This window comes from Tetrao urogallus (genome assembly GCF_951394365.1).
Source record: "Tetrao urogallus genome assembly, chromosome: 24".
Lineage (NCBI taxonomy): Eukaryota > Metazoa > Chordata > Aves > Galliformes > Phasianidae > Tetrao > Tetrao urogallus.
In genome coordinates, this window is record NC_136837.1 from 2,012,374 (window position 1) to 2,037,006 (window position 24,633).

At 42.3% G+C, this 24,633-nt stretch overlaps 1 protein-coding gene across 1 annotated transcript; it reads left to right on the plus strand.

Moving 5' to 3' along the window:
• Positions 1–67: 67 nt before the first annotated feature.
• Positions 68–19,975, plus strand: ST7L (suppression of tumorigenicity 7 like; the record flags this gene model as incomplete). The annotated part of the gene is given in 18 exon segments (XM_079546537.1): positions 68–103; positions 107–145; positions 147–164; positions 167–467; positions 956–1,038; positions 1,750–1,909; positions 2,667–2,721; positions 3,315–3,430; positions 5,057–5,135; positions 5,440–5,594; positions 5,991–6,088; positions 6,525–6,639; positions 8,249–8,321; positions 8,965–9,067; positions 11,760–11,910; positions 12,061–12,153; positions 14,211–14,350; positions 19,922–19,975. Coding segments are annotated over 18 exon segments (1,869 nt in total).
• Positions 19,976–24,633: the final 4,658 nt, after the last annotated feature.

Here is a 24,633-nt window from a genome sequence, read left to right on the forward strand (position 1 = left end):
CTGGACCGGAAGCGCGTTCCGCGCCATCTTGGCTGTGGGCAGACGCCACGCGGCCGCCATCTTAGAGATGGGTGCGGTTGAGAGAGCCGAGCCCGCTGGCTCGTGAGGCTGGAGGCGGAGCGGAAGCTCGGGGCTGCGGTCTGGTGGATGAGCCTGGGGAACAGGGGGAAACTTAGCCGGACCGAGGCCGCTTCTGAGCACCGAGCACCGCGGGGAGACCCCGCCCGGCTCCGCCCGTCCACCCCGCCCCTTCCCGGCATCCTCCGCGCTGGCCATGGCGGACGGCTGCGGGACCGGCAGGGAACCGCCGTGCCTCGGGGCGGCGGCGGCGCTGCGGCGTTGGGAGCAGCTGAGGCGGCGGGCGGCGGCACCGTGGGCCCGCGGGCTGCTGGCTGTGGCCGCCGGGCTCGGGCTTTTCTACGCTGCGCTGCGGGTGCCGCTACGGCTCCGGGACGGCCTGGCGGCCGGTGAGGCGGGCGGGGAGTGGGGCGGTGGAGCCCGGCGGGGCTTCCGGGCCGGGTTTTGTGCTCTCCTAACCGGGCTTTGTACCGCCCGGGCGCTGCACTGAGCCCGGGCTGTGGTCAACCCTCGGTCTGTGTAAGGGAGAGAGAACCGCGTTTCCTCTCCTGTGCCGTGAGGGCGATGAGGGCAGCACCGTGCATAACGCGGCGCGTTTCGGGTATAAGTTAAGATGAAATAATGCCCTGAAAGGACCCGTGCCACGAGGCTGTTGTTCAGTGACGTTTGTATTTTGGGACGGTCGCGTAAGCAGCGAGCTGTCACAGAGATACATTCGGACCAAAAGAGCTCTAATAAAGCAGTTTTAGCCACGAGGTCCCAAGGGTGATCTTATACCACACTTGTGTGTAATTTTTCATGCTGTGTTGTTCAATAAAAACCTCTCTGCGTGTTTCAGTTCTGCTTGTTAAGTCTTGGTTTTTCTGTCTCCCAACAGTGACTGTGTTCTTAAGCACTTTGACTCCAAAATTCTACTTTGCCCTCACAGTGACCTCATCCTTTATATCCGGACTGATATTTGTAAGTAGGCAGCTCTTCTTTTTTCCTTTTCTTTCCCTGCATTTTCAGCACCTCTGAGGTAGTTTCATTGAAGGTGAATGCCATAGACTTCTGTGCTCAGACTCTAGAGGGTGCCTTTGCACTAGCAAGGAGCTTGTTACTTGGTATCCTTCCATACCTATTCTAAATACTTTTTAATTACGTGTCTTGTGTGTCACTTGAGCCTAGGCAAAGTAGATTATATCTGTTTTAAGGGACTCAGGCTTGTTTTGAGCAGGTGTGTGCATAAATTATATGCATAAACATATAAACATTTCAAAATATACATGCAGAGACTGCGGACATCTGTGGAAATAAACTTCTGAGATGTTTATCTCTTGGAAGGTCGGGAGTTTAGTTTCCAACAGTAGTAGTTTGGTGGTTTGTGCATGTATTAAGGTATAAATACCTCATTGTCCATAGTGTAACAATAAGACCTGGGGAGAGAGGAACATAATGAGAGTAAAACTTTCCTTTTTTCAAACTTTCCCATGTTGTGTTGTTAATCCTGTGTGACAAGACAATCCTGAAGTAGGTAATTACCATTAATTTGTAGGTAAATATATTCTGTCTGTAAACATTTGCAAGGGGATGTCCTCGCTCTGTGCAATTTTCTCTTCATCCCTGGTGTTTATGTCGGAAGGGTGTTGCCTAAGGAAATGTGGGGTGCTTTTTTCTTTCCTCCCATAACAGGTATTTGAGTGGTGGCATTTCCGAAAATATGGCACGTCCTTCATTGAGCAGGTATCTGTGAGTCACCTGAGGCCGCTCATCGGCGGCGTGGAAAACAGCCCTCCAGCACCAGCAGCGTTCTCAGCTGGGGAGAATGAGGCCAACAGACAGAACGTGCCAGGTGATTGCTAACACATCCCAACAGTTTTCATTCTGCTTGAAGGTGATGCTTTCAAATGAGTTGACTTTTAAAGGGAATTTACTCTGCGCTATTGCTTGTAATAATTGGAGAAAATTGAGATGGGGGAGGTTTAGGTTGGATATTAGGAGGAAGTTTTTCGCCCAGAGGGTGGTGAGGCACTGAACAGGTTGCCCAAGGAGGCTGTGGATGCCCCATCCCTGCAGGCATTCAAGGCCAGGCTGGATGTGGCTCTGGGCAGCCTGGGCTGCTGGTTGGTGACCTGCACACAGCAGGGGGTTGGAACTGGATGAGCACTGTGGTCCTTTTCACCCCAGGCCATTCTATGATCCTATCATTCTATGAAAGGCCTACATCTTATGGTGTGTGTTGTTAATAATGATACAATGAGGTAATTGATCTAAAACATTAATTATTTATTCCCTTAGTAAATAGATGACACATTCAGCTAAAACTGTTTCAGTAACTTTAGATATTTGCTGTTCTAAATACGTGCAAGGTACAACTTGCTTGGATATAAGTGGCACTTTTTAATATTTAATACTAACGAGCAGCCAAAACACGTATGTGACAGCAGAAGTTTATGGAGATGGGAAAGATTGTATGATTGTGATCAAGCTGAATCAAGTTGAAAATTAAACGAGCTTCTAAAATTAAAATTGCGTTTTCACAACTGCATTTTAATCTCAAAGTAGGATTGTTTGTGCTCTTAATTCAAAAAGTGCTTTTTTTTTTTCAGAATGCAAGATGTGGCGAAATCCCCTTAATCTTTTCAGAGGGGCAGAATACAGCAGGTATTAACCATATCACTTTCCATTGCATGTATTTAAAATTAATTGGGAGCCTATGCATGACTTCAGTGCAGAGCTTTTGCTGGTTGTACTGGGAAATGGCCGAACCCTGCAGGGGTGATTGATGCCAGTCCTGTGTTTAAAAGGCACCTATCCAAGCTTTGACAGTTTCAATGTTAAGAATGCAAATATTATTGTAAATAATCCTTTTTTTTTTGAGAGTAAAGTAGGAGAAAAATATTCCCGGAATTATTTTCCCTCTTCTTGAAAACGAAAGTCCTGGTCTTACAGCTGTTACTGTTTTATTCAGAGATTGAGACAGTGATTCTGAATCTTAAGTCTCTCTTCTGAGAAGATGCAGCTGTAAGTCTCTGTTATTTTGTTTCTTGAGAAGAAAGTTGATTAGGACTGCAGGATCAAAAAGATTTTTTTCCTTGTGCATCCTGTTAAGATTATGGAACAGTAATACTAGAAAACTCCTGATTAGTAGCACCTGACTTTTATTAATAACAAATTTTCTGCACTACTTGTAAAACGCATCAGATATCTTCTTTGGCATCAGCATTACCATTTTACTGACATTTCTCCCATTTAAGATACATGTGGGTGACTGGGAAAGAGCCTCTTACCTACTATGACATGAATTTATCCGCTCAAGATCATCAGAACTTTTTCACATGTGATACAGATGCCCTTCGGCCTTCGGATACAGGTACCTGTACCGTATGCATAAGATACACAACAGCTGGGGTGTGTGAACTGGAGATATTTCACGTACTTCCAGGTGGCACGAGCTATCCTGCCAAATATTTTGTGAATTAACCTTTCTGTCCTACTTTGGAGGTTTAACGTGTGGATTTGGGAAGATTTTTTTTCACCTCGTGCTTTAATAAAGGCTCTCAGGATCTTGGCATATTATAATAGCTCACTTAAAAAATAGCGAACAACTCAATATTGAAAACATGGACTGTTTCCTCAACAACTACTGAAGTGATCTCATGTAAACTTTACGAGCAGACAGTGCCATCTCCGTTATTTTGCCATCGTGTTCCAAATGTTGAGTGAAGAAACTGTTCTCTACCTGGCTATTGTCAGACTGGCTCCTAGCTGTTACCAATTTCTCACGTTCCGGAAGCATTGCTTGTCAGCTCGTTGTGACATTTTTGATATGAATTACGTATTTCTGTTTCACAAGTGCAGTGTACTGTCTCTCTTGCTAAGCCAAGACTAATATTTTGTTTCCAAAAGAAAACTCAAACATTTTTCCACGTTATTCTTGCTGGACAGCAGAAAGTTTTGTTCCAAAAGAAACATGTATGGATTCTTCAGTTCTCTTATCGTGCTTTGAGATAGGCCAGATATGTGATTCCATGAACGTAAAGTTTTGGAGTTATTTCAGAACTGTTATTTAGTGTGAAAGCTGTTACTTCAGCACAGATAATGGCAGCTCTAAGTATGCTGTCTGTCTTCTGCTAGAAGCTGACTTCCAGTTTGGGATTCTGGGATTCCCATTTTTCCCTGATGGAGGCATTCCATCAGAATTTCACTTCTATTTCCAACTAAGGGAAAGGCTTAGAGATGCTGCATTCCATTTGTTTGCTCTTCATCTGACTGTAATTTTGAATTCAAATTGAGATTCAGATTACCCTTCTGAGTGGGAAGAACTTGCTGTTTTTGTTTCTTACAACACTTTCTAATAAGGTGGTAACTGTAGTATATACTGAATTGGCTTTGTCGTGTGGCTTTGCCACTGGAAGATACTTTGCAAATTTAAAAGGGCGTTGTTTAACTCTTTATGATCTCATCTAAACACTGAAGCATTTCGTAGATATGTGCAACAGATCTTAACTCTATCACTGTTTTCTTGGAGGTTCTGTTTGAAAGCATAAATTAAAATTCTGTGCAGGTCTGTGCAAGAGCCTGTGTTTAACAATTACTCCTGCCAAGCTTTCAAGAAGTCTTGGGAAATGTTTCCAAAAGCTGTAGTAATTTAGAAATTGTACATCTGTCTGGTTATGTAAGCTGTCTTTGCTTCTCAGTGTAGGAGTTTTTAAATGGTCAGTGAATAATCTTCCTGATGGCGTTGCTATCTTAAATCAAATCTGTGACACAGTGAGAAGTTGCAAGATTCTGCTGCTTTCGATAGAAACTCTTGCTGACATGAAAACATTCATTTCCTTGGAACAGTTACACAGCAAAGAGGCATTTGCAAACGCAAGTGGATGTTAACACAGAACTGAGGCATGGGCAGCCTCTGTTGCCTCACTTTTTCTGCTTTGCTAGCAGGTGTTTGCCAGCTTCTCTGTATCTCACCAGCCTTTACGTGTTTTTACAACAGTTATGCAGAAAGCATGGCGAGAGAGAAACCCTCAAGCCCGGATTAAAGCAGCGTATCAAGCCTTAGAGTTGAACAATGAGTAAGTTTAGTCTGTGGATTCCTTTGCTTTGTTTCTAGTCTGAAAGATTAAATGGAGTAAAGCTGAGTGCGCTGTTACGCTGTTAGTTTCTCCTTCCAGGAACAATCAGCAAATTTTCTCAAAGTTTGTGTTTTTCTCTAAAACTGCAAAGTTTTGTTTTCCTGATGTTATTTTAGCTTTACTCAGTCAATGTTATTGTAGGTTCACGTAAGTGAAAACTCCTCGTTTCTGGTTCTTCTGTACTTATTCAAAAATAGGCTCCTGTGTCCCTCACAGTGACTTGTGGCTTTTTGCCTTGTTACAGTTGTGCCACTGCATACGTCCTTCTCGCAGAGGAAGAAGCAACAACCATTGTAGATGCTGAGAGGTATTTCAAGCAGGCTTTGAAAGCAGGAGAGATGATTTACAGGAAGTCTCAGAACTGCCATTCCCAAAGTCCCCAGCATGAAGCACAGCTACGTAAGCACTTTTCAATCAAAGAAACACTTATTTTTATGTGAGCAGAAGTGGAAAACCAAAGCTAGAATTAGTGATGCTAGTTTGATTTACAGTGTATTGAGGCACTTCTTACTTATGCATCGTCTGCTGTATGACCTGTTGTAGTACCTGAATGAATCTAGGAAGTGGCAGCTTGCTGTGTATTCACCACAGGTTGTGAAAAGAGGGTTTTTTGTAATTTAACCTGTTTAAAAGTTGCTGGCATTGGGCTAGATGGGCTTTTGCTGGGATAGCAATAGTAACTATTTTATGCTATTATGTGTGGCTAGGATAAAGGCTGTAGGATTTCTGGTGTGTTTTGAAGAGAGAGAAAGAATTGGAGCTGATTAGTCTGTTGTTTTTGTTTCTTTCAATCAGGAAGAGACACTAATGTGCTGGTCTATGTGAAAAGAAGGCTGGCTATGTGTGCAAGAAAACTTGGAAGAATTCGGGAATCGGTAAAAATGATGAGAGATGTAAGTAATCAGAAAAAAATTGAGTCTCTTGTCCAGTTTGCTTTGTGTCTGCCTTATCAACTACTCTTTATATACCTCATCCTTTTCTCAACATCAACTTTTCTCTCCCTTGCCCAACACGTATAATAGGCTGTTTTTGTATGGGAAAATACTACTAACCAAATCAGTTCACTATGGGAGATGTGCAGATCTGGGCTGAGGGCATGATTGAGCCTCAGTGTGCTTATTTTTCTAGTAGGTGTATTGAGGGGAAAAAAGTGATGACTTTAAGGTAGGAATGCTGCAGTTCTTTCTGTGTTTCTTGTCAGTTTCTGACACTGGGAAAGAAAAGAACATTAAAAAAGCTTAAATTATCATGCTGCCTTTTATTAAATATTCAGGGATTCAAGTGATTTTTTGTATGTGCTTAATTTATTTCTCTTTACTGATTTTTCAGTTAATGAAAGAGTTTCCACTTCTCAGCATGCTGAATATTCATGAAAACCTCCTGGAGGCATTACTGGAGTTACAGGCTTATGCAGATGTCCAGGCAGTTTTAGCAAAGTATGATGGTAAGTGACACCTGTTGGGAAATATTGGTGGGTTTGTATAAGCATACAGGTGAACTGGACAAGGTGTGCCTGTCTGAAAGCAGGTATCTGCCCAGTATCTCATCTCTTTGAATAGATTCTTATAATCACCAGTGAATAGGTTCTTCCATACTGTGGGCTGTATATTTTTTTTTTCAATGGTGAGCTCTAATTTAGTCAAGCTGTAAGCCAGTACACACGTCCTAAGTTAACTCTAATTCATAAAGAGGTCTTGGAGCTCACTTTGCTCCAGCTCAAGGATTATTTTAATTTTTTAATCTTTTCTGCATCCTTGGTTATGCCTAATTTCATCAGCCTTTCTCAGTTAGTGCATGCCCCCCTATGTAATTGATGTAAATGGCTGAACAAGTTAGTCTTCCCTTCTGCTGTGCTGCTGGCTTGGCTTCATAACTCTGTAATGCTGAGGTTGCTTGTCAGGGATTATTAGTGGCATACAAGCATACTTCTTGCCAGAGATTAGTGGTGTGCAAGCTTTTGTCCATTAATTGGCAGCAGTTTGCTTTCACTTTCCATCTGAACTAATACGTTTCAGGTGTTGTACAAGTCTAGATAAAAGCTAATAAAATGTAAACTTCCTTCATAGCTTCAGGGAATTAAAAATATCATGTTCTTGCCAAAATCCCGTGCCTGTTGTATGTGGCCACCCCAAATGCAAGCTCCTTTTATTTCATCATCTATGTTCTTCTGTGTGGATTCTTATTAATTCCACACAATCGTTTGCTTTTTTTCCTGGTGCTTCATTGTTAACATCAGAGTTTGTGACACTTGCTTAAGAAAAGGTTTCTGATTTTTTCCTAAGCATCTGGAAAAATGAGCATGAGCTTCAAACTCTCTGTAGCCTCCCTGTGTTTTGCTTGGTACGACAGCCAGACTTCTAGTAAGTGATGGACAAGCCTAGGATGGGATTTACAAAAAAAAAGCAAGAGCCATCTGACTATACACAACATGGTATTTGGGAATTAGACCCCAGACTTTGTCTGCTTCTAAAGTAAACTTGTACTGTGGAGTGCTATCCTTCCAATCTGTAATTGTCAGCTCAAACGTAGCCTTGCATGTTCTACAAAACCTATAACTAATAGATTTTTTTTTTTCCTGGGCAACTGGAAAAGAATGGAAGTTGCATTTTCTATAAAATTTGTCTACCTGTCTGTAATGCAATTTTTGGTCAGCTTTTAGATTCCGTCCATTTTTTGTAAAACTGTGTTAATGTTACAAAATTAGGCAAAGATCAGAAGCTTGTTTTAAATCTTCCTGAGTTAATACAGGAAAAGCACACTGTTCCTAAGTGTGCATTTATAGATGCACTTCTCTTTGAGTTCAGTTTCAGTGTTCTGTTATGTTTTAGTCACTTTACTGCCTAACTGCAGCTCCGAGTTTTTAATCTGATGCTGATGAGCGATCAGAAAGACGACTGCAAAGGAAATCAACATTTCTAAATGGAGGTGGAATGTTCTGGATGTTACGTTTATTGTATGGTGTACCAGTACCAAAAATCTTTAAGCTCAAAGGAAGTTGATTGAAAAGGTTTTGTCTTGCCTTAAAATCTTACGGCTTGATTATTTTATCACAGATATCAGTCTTCCAAAATCAGCAGCAATTTGTTACACAGCAGCCCTGTTAAAAGCCAGAGCTGTTTCAGAAAGGTAAGCAAGCACATCTGTGAAAGCAGTGGTTGGTTGCTAATCTCCAGTTAAGCTTTAAAATATGAATTTAAAAGGTCAAGGCCCAATGTGTAATATATGTCGACGAGCAAGTTATGCATACTTATGTATATGTTTAGTTATGTATAATTAAATGTAGTTATAGCGAGACATAATTTAAAGTTTCTTTTAAGAATCCACAGCGTTAACACAGGTGAAGATGTTTCTGGAAAGCCCAGGCACACATGCACCTCTGTATAATCTTGTTTCAATCTTGCCCGTGGCGTTCAGCAGCTCTTTGCTTTTGGGTTGGGTGATGGTGGTGGTTTATTGGCATTGTGCTTGGATTCTGGTCTGTTTCCGTGGCTGATTCCAGCTTTACCTCCCCCTAGCTGGTGTCCTATCAATCTCATGAAAGATACGGGTGCTCAGTCACCCTGGGAGGTCGACATGAAATTTTCAAAAAGTTTAACATATCTTTGCCCTGTGGGCTTGGATGACAGTCAAGATACTTAAACTAGCAGGAACGTTTGCCTCCGTGAAACAAATCAGTCAATTTTAATGAACTTCAAGCTTAAAAGCCAATAAAGACCTGGTTAGTGTTTATTATTTATTAGTTCTGTTCAGCATGAATTTTCCCCTTCAGGTTCTCCCCAGAAACTGCCTTCAAAAGAGGGCTTAGTACAGCAGAAATAAATGCTGTGGAAGCAATTCACAGAGCTGTGGAATTTAACCCTCATGTTCCAAAGGTAAGAGGGTTTTATTTTCTATTGGATTGCTTTATTACTTCCTTAAAGTAGTCATTTTGTATTATCAGATTGTTTGAGCCCCAGATTTTCTTGAAGTTGATGTTAACTGTGGCCCTTGACTTATTAAACAGTCAACTATTTATATTGTAAAGGTGTTTTTTTTTGTAATAGGTTATGTTTGAATGGTTTTGATTTAAAACAAAACAAAAAAACCCTCAAAATTATCTAACTTGTTGGAAACTCCACTAATGCATTTCTACAGGCCCTTCTTGGATGAGGATAGATATTAGCAAATGTAGAATTAAACACTTAAAATCCCTGTAGCCCAATGAGGTTTCCAAACCATAGCTACTCACAGAATTTCATAATGCTTCTTCATGTTATGCTTAGAAGCCAGGCTCTGGAGCTCTGGTTGGTGGCAGATGTGCCAGCATTGATTTTCTTCTTTTTTAAATGAGAGGAAGAATCAATACTACCATATGATGTAACTTCATATCTCATTGCTTAAGTGTCCAAGGTAAGGATTCCACCGAGCACTGTGTGGAAATAAAATTCTGTACTGCATTTTACTGTCCTGGTATTGGTGATGCATTCAATTTGAAACCTTGAATGCAAAGGGTTTGCTTAGGTCTGGACCTAATCCTCTGCAAATGATCATGGAGTCCGAGTGACTATTGCTATGAAGGCTCAAATTATCCAACCCCTCTATTCTGTCTGCCTGTCCAATCTAATAGAATGTGCACTGGGGAAGCTAATTGCTGGGAGAAATTGCTGCTTGTTTGCATGACTGATCAAGAGCGTAGCAAGTTCATTTCAGACAGTCTCAGACAGACTTTTCTTTTGCCTCTGCCTCTAGGGGAAGAAGATTATAACGCATTATCGTTATCTACAAGTTTGTTTAATTTTGTTTGTCCTTCAGTTGTTTCAGGAGTCCCATATACCTTGGTGAGACAGCAAGTCAAAAGTCTGTTTGCAGACAGTAGTTCTGCAGACATGCATGGAAACGGAGGCCAGGTTTCAGTAATTTGATCATCTCTCCCAATTGTGTGCTTATCCGTATTTTTGTTGTGACTTTTTAAAATTAAAATGTTGCCTTCAAGCAGTGCTTTATTGGACTGCATGGCAGCATTTCATTGGTTGCAGTGGTCCAATGGGGAAGAAAATCTGTTTTTTGAATTTGCAGTTTGTTCTGTCCCATAGACTAACAATAAATAAATATCTAACACAGAAATCTCTTCTGGGATCCAATGAAAGTGGTTTTCTTTACACGTAACATCATTCTGTGTAAGGAGAAGTGTCTGTTTCTCTCTGCTCTGAGCTTTACTTTTATTTTTTTGTTTGTTTGGAAGGCGAGGAGATGTTTCACAGTGCTAGGAGAAGGCTGCTGTGGGGTGTTGTGGCAATGCTGGTAGCAGGGCTCCATCACAACTGCTGGGTTTGCAATCGAAGCAGTTCCTACAGCTTGAAAACTGGGCACGGGAGAGAGCATGAGGAGTCAGGTCAGAGGTCAGATATCTGAGACCATTTTCCCACAGCAGCCCTGTGTGAGTGATCCTTTACTGTGTTAAAAAAAAATAAAAAATAAAAAAAATTGAAGAGGATTAGAGAGGATTAGCAAGAATATTACCCTCCAGAGTGTGGGCCCAAGGCACTAAGGGAAGAACCTAGCCAGGCAGTAAATGTGCTTTATTTGGCCGGGGCACAACCCCTACTACATTCCTTCAAGAATCTGAATGGGAAAAGTTAAGTCCTCAAACTAGATTAGTAAATAATCTCATAGTTTGTGGCATCTGCTGAAATAAATCGGTGAGCAAGCTGCATTCTTACACTTCGGGAGACAGTCAAAGGAATCGCTAGCTACAGTGATCAAAGATGTGGATTAGCTTTGGCTGTTATTGAATGAGGTGCTATATGCTGGGGGAGAACAACTCAAGTAAATAATAGAGCTGGAACTATCACTTAATTCTTTTAAAAAGACTCATCTGTTTTTGAAAGCAAAATTCCAAAGCAATACCTCTCTTTGGGTTTTTAGTATACAGTGAAAAAGCAAAACTGTGTGTCCCATGTGTCGAGGAAAGTCTTCAGTTATTCAGTCTTGTGTTATTTGACTCTTCTGCACGTCACACATTCTGCTGATGTATGGGGAAAGTTCAGATTGGAGATACTTGATGCTAGCTCCACTAAACCAGATGAAATTAAGGTTTTCCTGGGTTTGGTGGATTATTCTTTGTTTGATTAGCATACCGATGCTTCCTGACTCACTCCTTATACTTGGGAGTTAATACCTATTTAGTGTTCTATGCTGAAACTTGCAGGGATGAAATGATGAGCAAAAATACCAATTTTTTTATTAGCCTAAACCTGTAGTTCCTGTGGCATTGTACCACAAGATTTTTTTTTTTAATGTTTGTTTTACTGAAGATGCTTTCTTTTCTTCTTTCTGTCTTGGTACTTTGTGTGTGAGAACACTAAACTGAGTCTTACACACTGATGGGTGACTCAGTGCTTTTCACTTCCCCTGCCAGTGGGTGCTGCCTTGCTACCTGCACTGTGTGAGGACTGGGCTGTTCTATCAGCACATGGAGAGTGGTCTCTGTGGTGCTCTGCTGCCCCAAAAGTGATCCTCTCCACCGTCAGTAAAGATTTTTGGAATATTCTGTTTAACCAGTGTGCTTTCCCTTTTTACTTTCAGTATCTACTGGAGATGAAAAGCTTAGTCCTACCTCCAGAGCATATCCTGAAACGAGGGGACAGTGAGGCAGTAGCATATGCTTTTTTCCATCTCCAGCACTGGAAGAGAATAGAAGGGGCTCTACATCTGCTGCACTGCACATGGGAAGGCAGTAAGTGTCTCTTTTCATTCTCTTTCAGTAGACTAACCTTTTTGCCTTTATTAAATCAGTCTTCTTTATTCACCTGTTCTCTCTTGCAGAGAAAACCTTGGTAAAGCTCGGTTTAGGTTCAGATCTAATGTCACTTCCTCTTTTTGTCAGCGTTTAGGATGATCCCATACCCGTTAGAGAAAGGTCACCTTTTCTATCCTTATCCAAGTTGCACGGAAACAGCAGACAGAGAACTGTTGCCAAGTAAGTGGTTTGCAAGCAGTAATAATAAAACATAACCTAAGGACACGTTCAATTTGTGGTGTTCTGTATTTATCTTACTATGTTTTTGAGTTAGAGCTTCTCATGAAGGGGTTTCAGCTATTTGTTGATGTCCGTCCCCAAATGATCCTAAAATATCTCACAGGTGCACAGGGTAAACATGAGCTTGATTCTTTAAATTACATTTTTAAAGGAGCAGTGGATTTGATAGCTATTGTAGAAGAGTTGTTTTCTTTTTGCAAAGAAGTCTTCCCCAGATGCTCAGTACTTTGAGTTTAATTATGGAAGTATGAGCCTCCAAGCTTCATTCTCTTGGTAAGGCGACTTGAAAATAAACCATTAATGCCTGTGCTCATCATTCTTAGGACAATAACATCGATTTAGATTAGAATTGTGCTCTTAATTGTATGTTTAATAGAATTCCTCTGAGGGTAAGTGTCTACATTGTGGATGAACACAAGTCCCACAGAAAGAGGAAAGAGCTACTGCAAAAGCAGCAGCAGACCCACGGAGACCACAGCTGTGGAAAGCAAATCTACACATACGTGTTTCTATTTAAAAACCTGAAGTTATATTTAAAATGTGTAATTTAAATTTGCCCCCAGACTGCTTTAAATTACTCATTTCTCACTTATGCAGGATATTGCAGAAGGAATTCCTCAGTTAGTGACTAACCCTAAATTGTAGACTTCCCAGCATAATTAAACACCAACACATGCAGATATTTCAACACAATCATTCACGCATTCCTGTTATGTTTAAAGTATAAAACTACCCATAAATAAAACCATCTTAACACTTTTATTGCAGTACTTCCTCAAGAAACCTTGATACTTCATTTTAAATAGATAAATTTTTAAAAATTACGTTGACCAAATTAATGATTCAAAACTCCTGGATTGAGCTCTGACTGTTAACAGTCCCCAAATGGCTGTGAACATACAGAAGTGTCTTTCATTGTCCTTATATATTCTGGATTTGATTCCAGGGTACCAATGAAGGAAAAAATACTGCAAAAAGGATTCCTTCCATTTTTTTTACCCTTTCCTAAGTTAGACTCTGGCTTTTTCTACCTTATGTATCTCCATGTTTTAAAATGCAGCTGAGTTTCTGCATTGTATGAGAGTGTAATGGTTTTCCATAGACAAATGATTTCTTTGATTTCTCAGCAGAGTAAGTTTTGAAGCTTATTTTATTTTATTTTAGATTTTAAAAATCAATTCTTGAAGAAACATGCAGCCGTTTCAGAATTACTTATGTCTATAGAAACTGCTTTTCCTCATTTAAAGAACCTTTCAGAATCATTGGATAGAAGTCAGAGCTGCAGGTATTCTGGGCCAGAAGTAATTGCACATTCACCAAACAGATCCTCAGCTAGTAACCAGTTGTAGTGTCTTGAGTGCTGAAAGCTCCATATGCCAGCCCCTCAGCCTTGCTAATCACCTTCTTTTGATTTTGTTACCATAGATTGGAAATTGCAAGGAACTGCTATGTGGAGAATTTATAACCTCGTCCTGGTGCTGTTTTCTTTGAGGTCTACTCTGTCAGCTGCTCTGAAAAATTTACTGTAGTCTGCCAACCAGAAATCTTTGAAAACCATTGAGGACCTACTTTGCATGTTTATATGGCATGGTGGTTGTTTTGTGCACACCGAGCTGCTTAATCTTACAGGAAGGGCAGCTCTGCTCCTCTCTCCAGATAACAGAATTAGGTTGAGAACGCCTGGGTGGTTGAAATAGACCTAATAGTCAAAATTACAGCTTGTGAGTTGTGTAACTCTTCCCTCCGTACAATTAAGAGTATCAAAAGTTAAGCCTGATGAAGTGCTTCAGAAGTAAGTCTCGTGCAAGTGAAAAAGAAGGTTGGGAAGGAAAATTTCTGAGAAGTTTGGATAAAGTACTTTATTTACTCCGTTGTGCTGCACAATAGTCTTAGACTGCATTTATACCTTGTGTAAGTTGCAGTGGAGCGTAAGGCTGTGCAAATAACTCAGAAAATTGCCCTTGATTATCAAGTGCCAATATTCTTTTTCTTTTCAGCATTTCACGAAGTCTCCGTTTACCCACAGAAGGAGCTCCCCTTTTTCATCCATTTCACAGCAGGCCTGTGTTCCTTTTCGGCAATGCTTGCACTCCTCACACACCAGTTCCCTGAGCTGATGGTCGTTTTTGCTAAAGCTGTAAGTATGGTCTCTGTCATTTCTATTTTAACAAGGCTTCCCACACCTTTCTCTTTTAAAAAATCAGAGACTGCAGATGTTTGCTGTGCTTTGTTACTGCGTAAGGCACAGTACAGGAGGTTTTAAAGCTTCCTGAGAAATGAATGCAAGGTAGGATGGGCTCCACAAAAAAAAAAGATCTCTTGCTGAGCATTGGAAACTAGTAGCATTCTGTGAATGGAACCGATGAAAAGATAGGTTGATTGCTTCTATTCTTTGCTACTTCAAATCTGTCTGCTGTCGAGCTGCTTGTTCCTATGGATGGCTTCTGTGTCCCTCCTCTCTCCCTCTTTCTGCCCTGTTCTTTCCGAGTTTTCCTTGGTTACACGTTAATATTGCTGCTGATGGTAACTTTATGATCTTCTCCTGTGCTCTGGAAGCAGCAGTATCTCACTTCAGCAGAGAGGAGCAAACTGGATAGGCAGCTTCCCTTATGCACAGGCCCAACCTTAGTATATATTATTAAGCCTTTATTGAACTGTGAAACTCGTGTATATATGTATATGAATGTGTGTAACAAGTGATGCACAAGTAGTTGTTCACCACCCCCTGACTGATGCCCAGTTAGCCCCCATGAGCTGTGGAAAAGAGAGATGAATTCCCACCCCCTTCAGAGCTCCTTCTGCACAATGTCCCTTTGGCCAGTTTAAGTCAACTGTCCTAATTCTGTTCCCTCCCAGCTCCTTGGGTTCTTCTCTGGTAATGGCCTCAGCTCTGAACAGCACTGCTTAGCAGCAGCTATAAACATTGGTGTGTTATCAACATTGTATTTCTCCTGGAACCAAAGTATAGCATCATACCACTCTAAAGAAAATAATTCCAGCCCAGCAGAAGCTAAGACACACCGAACTCTCAATTAATTGTTATTTTCAATGTTTGTTAGTCAAAATAGAGCATGAAAGAGGTTCTGCTTTCTTGCTGTTTTAATACAGCAGGTAATGGGGACCTAGGAGATAATATTCCTAAGAATACATTGCTCCTAAAAATGTTGGATTTACTTTATTTATTCCAGTCCACAATGCCCAAATCATGCAGGTCTGAGAATGGGGCCTCATTTCCACACAGTTCTGTTGATCTTTATGTTGGAAAATGTAGTTGGACATGCCAGTGACAAATTTCAGTGCTGTTCATAATTGGCTGGGTTCGTAGTAACCAAGGTCTAACTATCTGCTTGATTAATTCTGTAAGGACTGCATTAGCAAAGTTGTATGATTTCCAAAGAGATACAAGGTCAAATGTTATGCTAACAAAGAATTGCTTGGTGAAGTTCTCTCTGTTGGGTTTCTTGAACCAAAAAAAGACTTTGTACAAGTTAGTTGGCTTTGTATAATGGCACTCTGAATGTCAAGTGACGTGTCCAAGTGTGGGGGAAAGAATCAGTGTTCGGCCATTTGGCACTGTGTTTATTTCACTGTCTTTAGGAAAGGGCAGATGGTGTCTGCTCAGCAGAAAAGGTGATCAAGGAGCTTGCATATCAGCACATAATTCCTTCCACCAATTGACAGTGATCGCTGGCACTGACAAAGGGCTTCTTGCCACTCACTCTTCTAGTTGAATACTGCAAAAAGTGGAAACTACGTTGTTAGATAAACAGACAAGAAGTGAATTCTGTATTTATCTCTTGAGATGGACAGCTGAGAAGGAAATTCTGTCTTCCAGAACAATTTGGTCACCTTTGACAGAATTAATGTTCAATTCCATTCAGACTCCAATATTCTTATGTTATTAGATTATTGTACTCTTGATCCTATTCCTGATGTTTTCAGGACCATCCAGAAAGCCTGTAAGAAAAAAATGATATTTCAGTACCAAACTCAAACTTGCAGTTGTATTCCTGGATTGCTTCAGATCCTTTGTAAGTTATCTCTGTATTTAATAGAAGTAACGTGATGAATGCCATGATTCCGTGAAACGTTCTCATAGAATCATCTCTCTTGTGCTTTGGAGGAATGTGGCATTAGCACGTAGGTGAATTTTCATAGCTTGGTGGTACCATTTAGGTTGGAAAAGACCTTCAGGATCTTCAGCATCCCCTGGAGGGGAGCTCTGCGGAGAGGGACCTGGGTGTCCTGGTGGACGGCAGGTTGGCCATGAGCCAGCAGTGTGCCCTCATGGACAAAAAGGCCAATGGCTTACTGGGGTGCATTGCAAAGAGCGTGTCCAGCAGGTCGAGGGAGGTGATCCTCCCCCTCTACTCTGCCCTGGTGAGGCCTCATCTGGAGCACTGCGTCCAGTTCTGGGCTCCCCAGCATAAAACAGACAGGGATCTCTTGGAAAGAGTCCAGCGGAGGGCCACGAAGATGGTGAAGGGCCTGGAGCATCTCTGCAATGAGGAAAGGCTGAGTGAACTGGGTCTGTTCAGCCTTGAGAAAAGAAGACTGAGAGGGGACCTGATCCAGGTCTATAAATATCTAAGGTGTGGGGGGCAGAATGGCGAGGCCGGACTGTTTTCAGTGGTGAGTGGAGACAGGACAAGGGGAAACGGCTGGAAACTGCAGCATAGGAAGTTCTGCACCAATGCATGAAGGAACTTCTTTACAGTGAGGGTGACGGAGCACTAGAACAGGCTGCCCAGGGAGGCGGTGGAGTCTCCTTCTCTGGAGATGTTCCAGACCTGCCTGGATGCCGACCTGTGCGACCTGCTGTAGGGAACTGCTTTGGCAGGGGGTTGGCCTCGATGATCTCTGGAGATCCCTTCCAACCCCTGCAGTTCGGTGATTCTGTGATCATGGAGTCCAACCATCAGCCTGACCCCATCACTAAGCCATGTCCCATAGTGCCACGTCCACACATCTCTTAAATACCACCTCCCTGCACAGCCCTTGGTGATGCTTGAGCACCCTCTCTGTGAAGAAATTCTTTGTAAAAAGAAGAATTTTGTACTGAAAATGGAAGCTTACATTCTATTTAATTACCTGCAGGTAATTCCAGGGCTTTTAAGTTTTCTAAGTGAAAAGAAAAATCCTGTATGTTTCATGATTTTGAGTATTATTTCACGATACTATGTTTTAACTTATTAAATATAATAATTAGAGATAATAAAGTTCCAGGTGGTAGACACTTGGAGTGCCTCAGCCTTAGTGAGGAAGTGGCCCCAAATAGATTTCCAGCAAAGTGGCAGAACTGTTGAATTTCCAGCAAATCTAAAGCACAGATTTGGGAATGGCAATTGAAAAGAATTGTTTGCATGGATTTTTTTTCTACTGTAGTTCTCTAATTGACTTATGACTACTTAAATTGCATTTCTGTTACTTCTTGTACTGCTGTTTCCTGCAGTTGAACCTCATACGCCTCTGTATGAACTGTTTGCCTCTAAACAGCATTAAGGAGTCGAATACCTTTCTATTGACTTTAGAAGTTGGAGTTTACATATTTTCATTTGTTAGTGCTTGAGTTTGTTTCCTTCATAATAAATCACAGGGTAAACCTTGGCAAATTGCTAAAAATGTTCCAAGTGGCCAAAAATCACAGTGAAGCATTTACTAGTTCCAATGTATACAGTCTAATACACCATCAACAAAAGGCTTTAGCTCTGGCACCTACTCTGGTTCAGCTCCCTTTGAAACTGATGGCAGTCTTTCCATTGTGTTCCCTGGTCCTGGATCAGGCACCCAAGGGAACTTGGTTGTGTTTTATACAGGTGGAAGGGCTTGCAGAGAAGTGCTTAGCATTTGCTAATCTAGTCAGAGGCGAGCCTGGCTTCATTTGTTCTCTTGCAACTCTAGTTTTTAATACCCTTCAATTAGAGGAAGAGGATAAGATGCAGTGTGTGAGTCATTGTGGGTGATGCCAGTAGAACATGCAGGGGCAGAGAGCTCTTAGGTGTGCAGAAAGAGTGCAGGGGCTTTGGGTGGTGCTGTGGGTTAGGGGTCAGTGAGCCCTGCTCTTTGTTTCAGTGAGATTTCTGATCTCTTGGAGAATTGCTCTCTTGAGTTTGAGACAGCTCTGTGTCGTGAGATGGTGTTCAAATTGGGTTGGTAAGTGACAGAATGAAGGAGGTACAGAAGATGGAGGGCAGTGGTATATACAGCTGAGCACGCTGAAGAATATTTCCTACCAAAACAGCAGGCAGGAGGATCTGATTATTTTTTCCATTCAGTATGAATTTTTAGTTTTTGTTAATTACGTAGGTGGAGGATTGGGTGATTGTGTATCGTTCTGCAGAAGTGATGCCACACAACAGTCTGTACAAAGTCTTACAAAGACACTGAGACATCTGCTTTCAGGAAAACTGCAGATGCAGTAGCAGCAGATGCTGCAGGCACTCGTGTCAGAAGTTCCTTGCCATGTCTGACGTGCTTACCTTCAAAACAGATCAGTCCCAGGCTTTAAGTCCTAACCTTCTTTCCCAGTATATGCTGGGAAATACTTTAACTAGCACTGGAATAGAGCAGTGCTAGTTAAAGTACTGAAAAATACTGCAGCAGCGTTCCAGAATCCTACTGAAAGCACGTTTTTGCTCAGGGAGTTGGACAAAATCCGAAGACAATCCATGTTCCAAAGTATTTTGATATGGTTTGCTTGATATTTTCGCAACAAAGAAAGAATTCATGGGACTTAAATTAAAAAATTGGCTAATTTTTATGATAGCAAGATAAGGAGAAAACATTTTTCATTCTGCGTGGCTCCCCCTTAGAGGATTCCTCTCTGTTCTGCTGATAGCAGCCATCTCAAGGCAGAATACAGGACTAAGCAGAGCCCAGTCTGGCAAGTCCTGCTTTCTGTGACACTCTGCTTTACTTTCTGAACAAATCCCCCTACCACTTTCCCCAAAGCTCATTAAGTGAGACTGGAGAATTAACTTTTTAGCCAGCTGCTGAACTTTTCATATTTATAAACACTTGAGTCTTTTGCTTATCTAAGAGAAAATGTGTATAGTTTGGAGATGTGCACTTCCCTGCCAATGTGCAATGAGTGGTTCTACACTTCATAGAAAAAAAAGCCTGAAGTTTCCTGTCACGGCCGAGTGTCGATGCCAAGGGCAAAGGTTCCTTGCCTCACTAATCTACATCTTAACTCATGCACTTAATGTGAAGGTGCCACACGCACACAGGCACTGAAGAAGCTAGCTGCAATGAAAAGCTCCTGCTCTGTTGTCAATGTTATGTTTTAAAAGCCTTTTTAATGTAATATTTGAGGTTATGATAGAAGCCAGGAGGGCCAAAGTAAAAGTCTCAAAGTAAATGAGTCCTGTCACTGCTGCCTCATGGAAAGAGGGTTTGTGTGAGGATAACGCAGGTCCTGGTTAGGAGGGGGCTGGGTGTGGGGATGTTGAGAAGGTGCAGGGGGGTTTGCATCATTTGTTTTAACTTAATCTCTGTTTCTGGAACTGTTTAGATGGCATCTGTGGATCCTGTCTGAAGAATGGGCTGCTCTTGCTGGGTTGTCTGTTTTTTACACATTCGAATCAGTGACCTATAAATAATCCGTGTCTGAATCTCCCCAACAGAATGCACCACCCCCCTCCCCAATGGGCTTCACACTGGCCTAGCGTGGAGAAAGGCTGTTCTAACACGTGCTGCTTGTGCCTAGGTGCTGCGAGTGCTGTGGCCTGTGAGTGCCCCCAGTGTGCTGGCATCCGGCTGAGCCCCTCATCCCCGGTGAGTCACACTGAGCACTGCTCACACAGCACAAGCGTGAGGCTCTGTTTGGTGTGTTTTTGTCCCCCATCCTTGTTACTGCCCCATCAGCTTGAAGAAGGCTCAGCCTTTCTCCCTCCATTTACTGATGTCCATAATTGAAGTGCCGCAGTGTCACAGGTGTTGAGTGCTCAAATGCGGTTTGATTCTCTGATTTCTTTGTTCATATCTTAAAGCTATGAAATGAAGTTGATTTTTAAACTAGAGCTCACTTGTTGTCATTGCTGTGTTGTGTTGTTGTTTTGTTTTTTTCCAGTTCTTTGGGACTCTCCTTTTATCCTTGGCTGTGGAAACATTAAGATCCTCACGTTTTCCAGTCTTTGGCACCAGCTGAGTGCAGCATGCCTCCCAGGGGCTTCGATTGCGTTGTTCTCAGTGTGTCCTGGCAGCACCCTGGGCATGGTTGGCTGACACCTGGCTGTGGGAGGCAGAGAAGAAAGCTGTGCTGCTCAGACAGCTGCCCTTTGTAGGCTGCCGTGTTGGTAATGCTGCTTCATGTTTGAGTTCCTTCTTTGGCCGTAGAGTCTGTAATCATCTAAGAAAATAGTTTTCGTTGAGTGGTAACCTCATTGCTCCCTTAATCACTTGTACAACTGGAAGGTAATACTTCTGTAAGAACTGTGAGAATGTGAGTAGGGCGGATGTTTTGAGTCTTGACGCTTCCTTCTCAGCTGCAGATGCACCGGATAACTGGCTTTGGTTTTAATTTTGTAAGCCTTTTTCAAAATATTTGTTAGGAGCAAAGTATGGTTTTGCTTGCTTTATTAAAAGGTTGCTTCTTAACGTGTGGAGTTTGTTGAATTCTTAAGCGCCTGTTTTAATATAGATGGTAGTGTGCAGAGATTTATTTCTTCTGTATCCTGTAAGTTTGCATTACAGAAGGAAATTGTAGTGTAAACTCCTCTACTTTGTGTTTTTATTTCTTTAGAGTTAATTGTGTGTGTTTTGTCTGTCAAACCCCTTTGCCTTGAAGAATGGGCTGTTTTCTGAAACTACTAAGAGTGATTGTGGTATCTGCATGGGAGTCTCCTTGGGAGACCTGAACTTTCAAGTGTTAGTCCAAAGAAAAGTGCTATCATTGTTGATATCAAGATCTGAAGAGACCTGAGGTGTGGAGCACTCTTAAAAGGAATTACTTCAGATATGGACCAGCCACGAGGGTCTGTTTACCGGAAAGGTGAACAGATAGCTGTGGCAGCCAAGTGCTTGGAGGTAATTGGTGTGACCTCCATTTCCACCCTTCTCCCATTAGAGAATATGTCAACTTCTCAACACTCAGATCTGCTGCTCTGTACTGGGGAAGCAGGCTCGTGTTAGGCAGAAAGCTTCCTAAAATGTGGAAATTACAAAAATAGCACAGGCTTGCAGATAAACATTAATTCTGTGCATATTAAAAGTCGTCCATCATCCTGTGTTTCTGAGATATGTGTAGTTATCCGTAATAACTAGGGAGATTTTGCATGCTTTATCTTCAGTGATCTTTGTGAAAGATTGATGTGAGCTGTGACCTTGACAGCTTCTGTGAAAGGTGTCATAAATTACTCTGGTTTTTGAATCCTGAATGGAAGAAGCTTGCCGTCGCCTGTACTATTCTCTGAAGCAGTATCTAAATCAACCAGCAAGAGTGTTTTTTATTTGATTCTTTATTGTAGGCAGGCCTCTTATGATATTTTAATTAGTACAGGTGAAATGTTCCATAATTGTGATTCTCTAAAGGTCTTTCAGTGCAGGCGCAGCTTCTGGTACCTCTGCAGAGCTTCCAGCCTAAGGACCAGTGGGCAGCTGTGAGTAGTGGAATGGTTGCTCCAGCTTTTGGCAGAATGCAGAGTGAAAACATGCAACGTAAAAACAGAAGGAGTTTTTCCAATCTAGTTTAAAAAAAAAAAAAAAAAGACTATGAAGCAGACAGTCACCTGTGCACCTCCTGATTGTGAATGGCTGAGATGGAGCACCCACGTTTAGGTAGGAATGCCATTGTTACCCTTATGTACGTTGGTTGGGCTTTAATCCAAGTTGAATACTTGAATTCATCAGGGAATCAAGAGGGGAGCCCTATAGAAAGGCAATGCCAATTTCTTTTTGAGTTGCCCACCCTCTAGTAGGTGCCTTTCTCAGCTTCCCTTCCAGTTGAATTGCAGCCATCGGTGGTGTTTCTCACTGTGGAATCACTGTGGTGATTAATAGGCATGTTGTGTTCGTGTAATTTCACATCTTGGTCCACAGGGGCCCATAAGGTAACCAACCTAATGCTTTTTAAAGTTGAACATTTTCCAGCATTTGTGTGAGGTTATAAATGAAGCAGTGCCTCCCATGTATCATCCCAAGAGCTGCTTTCTTTCACTGTCCTCCCCTGACATAACAGTAACAGAAAGGGGATGGGCTTGTGCTGAAAGTATAGCTGGCAGCAGCCTATGTAATGAAAATGTTCCTGTCTACCTTGAAGTGCCAGTAATTCTTGAGGAAGGAGGAGCTCCCTGCATGATTTCCTAGCAGGATTGTTCATGCTTTATAGCAACATTCCTTTGCCACCTTGGAGCAGGGGCTTAGCACCTGATGCATACCACAGTGCTACCATATCAGTCCACATGCAATTAAGTTGCATAATGTATATGTAACAAGACAATTATGACTGGGGACAGATAAGCATTGATTGTTGCCATTTCCCTGAAACATGCACTTTGCAATATGTGCCTCATAGCCACTGGAATAGCAGGAGCCTTTTTAAGGCTCTATGTCATGTAGCAGACTTCTCAAGTCTTCATTTTATTTGGAGGAGCCAATGAAAGGCAAAGAACTTGAAAATCCACATTTATTTATATACATGCTGCTAATATGTGAATAATTACAGTCTCTTTGATTCATACTGACAGGATTTGAATTTTGTTGTTGTTGTTGCTCGTGGTGCCTTAAAGCACCTCAGAACAGCTCAGTTTTTGCTCAGCTCCCTCCAGACATTTGTGTCCTGCAGAGGTGAGCAGCTTTCCATTTGCAAAACTTTCCTCTGGAGTATAATTAACTCTTAAAGCAGCGGTGTGACAGCGTAGGCTTATAAACTCTTCTGGTTGACAGAGGCAGCACGAAGCATCTCTAGTTTCTTTGGGCTCCTAAGCCACGTCAGAATGAGCCTCTAGGTGACTAGGTCCCTTACAGCTGTGTACCATGGTGTCAGCCTCTGTTCTTGAAACATGCATCACTGCTGCTTATGCACACACGTGGCTGTAGGACTTTCCACCCTGTCACAAACCGCAGTCACCATTTGTCACTGCGTTGACAAGCTCGTGCTGGAGGTGCTCACCTCTCAGCCCAGGCTGCTGCATTGGAGCTGATGGCTGAGGCTCGGGGCGCTCCAGCCATCCCATGCCACGTCTGTGCTGTGAGCCAGGCCAGGTTATTTCCTGCCTCCTTGTCCTGGAATTGTTGTGAAGGTGCCAAGGTGTAGATCCATGACTCTGAGCAAGGCAGTGTTTAAAGGTCATAGTCAAGATCATTAATAACAAGGTGCAAACGGCTGGTTTATATGTAACGTGAAGCTTTTTACTTATTTCATTTTTGCACTTTGGGGGCTCTGTTTGCTTATGGAGCACTTGGTGTCTGGTACCTATTTAGGCTGAGAGCAGGCAATTGGGTTCCTTCAGGCCTTCAGAGGAATGCAGAAAATTGTTCTCTGGTGTTGTAATTCTGCTGGGATAACTGGAGCTTATTTGTCTCACTGCTTATTAAATGCATACTTGTCTTGAGGTCCTCTTTTTTTTTCCTCTAAAAAGCGTTGGGTGAATCCCAAGGACCACAAGTGAGAGGAAGATTCCAGGGGGAGGGGGAGAGAGAAGAGCCTGCACCTCTCTTTGAACTGCATCATTGGCCTCCTGTGCCAGCAGGCTAAGGAGGTTAAACACGAGAGCAAACTCCCAGAGAGAAAAGGAGATGTACATATGGGGGTCTTATGGACATAAATTAATCTGCCCTTCCCCCCTGCCCAGAGATGACAGGCTGAGGGGAGATGCACCTCCCAAACTACTAATATATGGGGTGTGTGGTTGGGAGCCACATGGAACTGCACTGAGATTTCAGAACAGGAACAGCTGTGGAAGCAGAGAGCAGATGTGTGCTGGTGCTGTGTTCTGAGCAGAGGATGGTATTGGTAGCAAGGGCAGCGAGCGCAGATGGGATTCAGATTCTGCCAGCCTCCCAGCAATACCCACGTTCCCATGCTTTGCTGTTAACAAGGACAAGCAGACTCCTTGCTTTCCTTTCTGCAGTTCAAGGATGTGTGGCTGCGTAAGTGCTGGGCTGTCTGTTCTGATCTTCTACTTATGGTTCAGAAATGTCCCCTAACCATCAGGTCACGCTGGCAGCAGCAGTAACAGTGGGCTTCTGTGTTCAGCCTGCTGTGATCTGAACTCACCCACATGTCAATAAAGACAGGGAGAAAGTCAGCTTTTGAACTCTGGCTCCCTCCTCCCTTCCTTGCACCTCCCAGCTGAGGCGTGCTCTGCATGCCCCAGCCCTAAGCACTGCAGGAAGAGGATGGTGATCAGGGATGCTGATCATCAGCTTGGAATTTTCCTCTTTATTTCCAGCTTCGATTGTTGTGTCTTGCTTTTTGGT